Source organism: Spinacia oleracea, chromosome 5 (genome assembly GCF_020520425.1).
Source record: "Spinacia oleracea cultivar Varoflay chromosome 5, BTI_SOV_V1, whole genome shotgun sequence".
NCBI classification, from domain to species: domain Eukaryota; kingdom Viridiplantae; phylum Streptophyta; class Magnoliopsida; order Caryophyllales; family Amaranthaceae; genus Spinacia; species Spinacia oleracea.
In genome coordinates, this window is record NC_079491.1 from 17,468,966 (window position 1) to 17,473,854 (window position 4,889).

Genomic DNA, 4,889 nt, shown 5'->3' on the forward strand with positions numbered 1-4,889 from the left:
GGAAAGGAAACGAACTCATCGCTACGCCGTGACTGATGGGCTTTTGAAGCCATCCGAGTTCGTCTAGGGCCCGACAGTTAATTATTTCCGAATTTTGTTTTTAATTCCGTTTCGTAGTAGGGTTTTGGGTTAACTATTTAAACATTTTTGATTCGTCATTAGAAATAAATTATTCTTTCGATAATAAAATTCTGAGAGTTTATGTATAATCTACGTTCCGTTCTATTGGATGTATTTCGTTTGAACTTATTTTATCTGAAATAAACTTATTTGTGTGTGAAAATGGAGTTAGGATCACTCGACAAACTTGTGTTCAGTGAGCTCAAAAAAACTGTTGAATGGCACAAGTTATATGACATTGCAATAGGGACTGCTAAGGGGATTGCTTATCTGCATGAAGATTGTCAACAGAGGATTATTCATTAGGATATTGAACCGGGAAACGTGCTTCTTGACATGAATTTAAACCAGAAGGTGGCTGATTTCGGAACACCATGACACTAATCTTAGTGGTTGTAGCCAAGAGTGGCTTCCAAGATGGACATATGAGAAGCTTGATAAAAATGACTCTGTATAATATTACTCAACAATACTCCCTCCATGTCCTACTGTTTTACCATGGAACTTCCGATTTTTTACTTTATTTTCCGTTCATATGTAATCGTTATTAATTTTGAGTGTAACACAGAAAAAATCTCATCAATGTATCATGAAATGTGACTACATATCATAGTTAAGGATACAGGGTAAAGGGGCTCTGGTGCAGACTACAGAGTACAGACACTCAGAAATTGGCTTTATTTTTTTGGGTGTAAGGAACTAGAACAAGAGTTAAAGTCACTGTGACTCTATCATCTACGAGAGTGTTTGGTTGGGCGTAAAACAAACCATTTTCCTTTGGGATTGGTTTGTAAGGACCAAGGAGTAGAAAATAGCCCTCCCAAAGTTAGAAAACAATTTCCTTTTTTGTTAAGGAAGCCACTTTTCCTCTCTACTCCCTACAACCTTACGGTCTTACCTTCCTTCTTCTTTTCTCCCTTACCATTTCCATTTTCCTTCTCTTTATTTCTCTGAAAGAACCAAATCATGGAAATCTAATTTACAGCTGTGTCTTCCTCCCTTACAAAAATGTTTTCTAATTCGTATGAAAAAACATTTTTCACTGAATAACTTTTTCCTGGAACAGTTCGGAATAAGTGTCAACAGTTACATGAACAGTGGAGTTAGAATGGAAAGCAATCTGATTACCCAAAATTATCCAACAAATTATATATAATAATTTTGATTACATACAAAGGAGTTGGCTAAGAAACAATGCACAAAATCAACTCTGTGTTTCAAGTATATCACACTATTCACAATTGTTCCTGATAAAAATGAAAAACTATGTAAACAATGAGTGAGTTCAGAATCCACAAATGCTGAAGCTCAATCAGTGTCGAATTCAATCAGCATGTTTTTTTTGACGGATCCAATAGATTAGTGAATTCAATCCATCAAGTCCAAATTGGGAACATACCAACCTAAGTGTTCTACGATCTTGGTCATTCTCTCTATCTGGCCTTTTGAATCCCCAAAAGCTGTTGTAAAGGGGTAGATGTAGGTTACCTTGGAGGCCATACAGCGATAGGTTACAACGTCCCCTCTTACCATGAATTCCATCACGTCTTTTCCAAATCCTCCATCAACCACAGCTCGAAGGTATTGTCCTGGGGGTCATTTTCATTATTAGCTTACACTTTCTCAACTAAGGAAATTCAGGTGTAAAACTTCATCAGCAAGTTCTCATCATTAGAATTAGCACAATGTAGAATGAGTTCTGCGTATATCACCCTATATAAAACAAAGCCTATAAAAGGTGCTTATTATGTTTTGCATTTTTGTCAATCATAATTCAAGTATGCTTACCCAAATAGACACATTTCATACATCATACATATAACACAGAATTCCAAAATATTTACTTGCAAACACAAGTTAAAGAGCATTTATGCTACGATTACCATTAGGTGTGTCTTCCACAACTTGTATTTCGGCATTTTTCTGTGTACTCAAAATTGCTTCTTGCAATTTCTGCAGCAACCCCAACAATAAAATCATGAGCTCTCTACTGTATTTATACTGGAAGTAGAGAATTAAAAAGAAAAGACGGGAAACAAATTGGTTTCTTCTTGACAAATGAAGCAAACAAACAAAAAAGTAAAATAAAATAAAATAAATGAGCAGAACACTATTTAGAATGTTCGTAATAAAAAAAAATTAGGGGGGAGGAGGGAGGGGGCGGGTGGGGGGCAAACATAGGTTAATTTTCAAACAAAAGGAGGAAAACAGTGGACATAGAAGCTTCAGAGAAAAATAGGTTATTTATGTTGCACAATACAAAGTGGAGTACAATTTTGCATACAAGAATAGGAAGGATAACAAAGGAAACACACAATAATTACACACATAAGATGACAAGGCGAGTAGAATGGAACATAACTGCCTCCTCTCCCTCTGCCTCATCGGCCCTCATCCTCACTAAAGGTATCCTTCAGCAAGTATAACTATCACAATGTATTCATCCCCAACTCCTAAGTACATGTTGCTCTTGGCAGTCGTCAGCACTGCAGCTTCCCATGATTGGTCAACTGCTTTGGGCTGCCAATGTAAGATACATTTTTTTGTTTCTATCTTAGTTTTTGCCACTTCTACAATATTTCCAATTCAGATGTAAAATTGAAAAGTTTAAGATGATAGTAACTCGTGCAATATGCCACAGAATGGAAGTTTGGCCAAATCATACTATTGCTAGCATTAGCGACAGCAATTGGTTGCTTTGGGAGGGAGGAAGAGGTGTGAATGTAGAAGCTTGCTTCTTCATCTCTGATGGTTAGTAATAATAAATCTATTAGGCTTAGAATAAAAAGGGTTCAAAAGTCCAAAACTTCAAGACCCTAATCCACTTCTACGAACTTCTTGTCTTCATGACTCTTTTCTAAACCTGTTCGCCCTTATTATCTGAACTTCTCTAAGCTATCATTTTCTTCAAACATATTCACCCTTAGCTAAATTCGTTTGACCATATTAGCCTCATGTTCTGATTACTAAGGAGTTGATTAACATAAAGATTCAGATTTCAGTATTTCACCATTTGAATGATTTTAGAGTCAGTGAAAGTGCTATATAATCTGTAATTTCACTCAACTAGACATGGGCTCCTAGATGCACTTGACATAGAAGTTAACCTCAACGCCCCTCTATGAATCCATGAAACCATTATTGTATCTTTCTACCTATCAAGTATCAACCATAACTGCAAGACATATCATTACATAGCCTACTAGCCGCTCAACAAACCTTAATACATTTCGCAGATTCACATATTCTTCTTTATCAATACGTCTACCTCAAATCCTCAATGGCGTTGTACATTCACACCCTAAAATTTGCTAGCCTTTTTGTCCTCAAAGCTGCTGTTTCTGGTTTTTTCAATCACAATATCTTGCTACTAGGCAGGTCTAAGTCTATATTCCACAACATCTTTTCAATTAACTTTAAGAGTTCCGAACTTCTAATCGAGTTAAAACTTACTTCCTCCATTTTTTAATAATTGCACCATCTTGGTTTTAGCACTATTCACATATTCTTATATAGTTATTTTTTGTGATTTATATTAAAAGAAAAATATATTCATGTGGGATCTTGTTAGATTCGTCTCGAAATATATACTTTCAAATCATCAAATTTTTATAATTTTTTAAAATGTATAATGAGAGATATTAGTGGTTAAAATAGTGCATTGGCAAGCGTGAAATCAAAGATGGTGCAATTAAAAAAAAAATGGAGGAAGTATATCATTCCAACTTCATTTCTACAAAACAAATTTTAATTTCAAACCCCCAAAATGGCTTGTCAAATTGACCTCATTTTCAACATATGGATAACACAAAATAAACTAGCATGAATTGACCAAGGAAACAACAACAATATAAACTAACTACATATAACTAATTTTTAATCAATCCAAATAAAAAAAAAAAAAAAAAAAAGGTGCAAACCCTAATAAAACTTGTTTCCTGGAAAAGAACAAAAATTAAATCAGAAGAACACTGAATAAAATTCTTAATTACCTGAACAGCATTTTCTGTAGAATCAGAAGGAATCTGCCATGGGAATTCGAAATTGGAAGATTTTGGGTTGGTAGTAACACACCCAGGATTAACTGGTGGGCAACCTCTAATTTTCCTGCAATAACAAATCAAACTTTAGCAACAAAAATTACTTTAATACTTATCAAATTAAAAAAATGGGATAGAGAGAATAAATTAAAAATTACCCATTTTCCAACCCAATTGCCAAGTTTTTGGACTGAGAGAAGGGAGTGGTAGGAGAGACAGAAGGGGGTCGTGATTGTGAATTTAGTGAAGGCAGTGCAAAAGAGGATAATGGAGATGAAAGAGTGAAGGTGAGAGAAAGAGAGAGGCTGAGTAAACTGGTGAGAATAGAGCGTTTGGTGGTTGTGGTGGTGGTGGTGGTGGTGGTGGTGGGAATAAGGTGGGGAGAAGTGGGGGTGGTGGAGATTGAGAGTTGCGGAGGAGGAAGAAGATGAGTTATCGAGTACAAGCTCATCTTCTTGGTCCTAATCTTTTCCCTACGCTTTTGTTTTGGGCATTAATGCATTATTATTAAGCGCCAAATTCATAACACTGTCAAAATGTAAAGTAAATGGCGAATGAATTCAGCAAAATATGACTGTCAAAGTGTCAACTGTCAAGCATTATCAAACTACAATAGTTTTGGCCATTTGGATATGGTTGGAGTCCAGATCGTTCGGGTCATATTAGTGGAAAAAAATTATTCGAACTTGAGACTTATTGTAAACAGAGCATCAGTCTTAACTACTAGGT

General features: G+C 35.5%; 1 protein-coding gene across 1 annotated transcript; it reads right to left on the minus strand.

Moving 5' to 3' along the window:
* Nucleotides 1-1,244: 1,244 nt before the first annotated feature.
* On the minus strand, nt 1,245-4,688 carry LOC110787275 (thylakoid lumenal 17.9 kDa protein, chloroplastic). The gene is made up of 4 exons (XM_021991866.2): nt 4,319-4,688; nt 4,113-4,227; nt 2,004-2,073; nt 1,245-1,709 (listed from the first exon to the last, which is right to left on the minus strand). The coding sequence occupies exons 1-4, from the start codon at nt 4,609-4,611 to the stop codon at nt 1,489-1,491; spliced, it is 699 nt and encodes a 232-aa protein (XP_021847558.1). The 5' UTR covers nt 4,612-4,688; the 3' UTR covers nt 1,245-1,488.
* Between the last annotated feature and the right edge of the window lie 201 nt (nt 4,689-4,889).

Coding starts and splice junctions, on each gene's coding strand:
- LOC110787275 (XM_021991866.2), bottom strand. CDS start 4,611: ATGAGCTTGTACTCGATAACTCATCTTCTTCCTCCTCCGCAACTCTCA. Junction 4,228..4,318: donor GCAATTGGGTTGGAAAATGG/GTAATTTTTAAT, acceptor TTGTTATTGCAG/GAAAATTAGAGGTTGCCCAC. Junction 2,074..4,112: donor CTACAGAAAATGCTGTTCAG/GTAATTAAGAAT, acceptor GGGTTGCTGCAG/AAATTGCAAGAAGCAATTTT.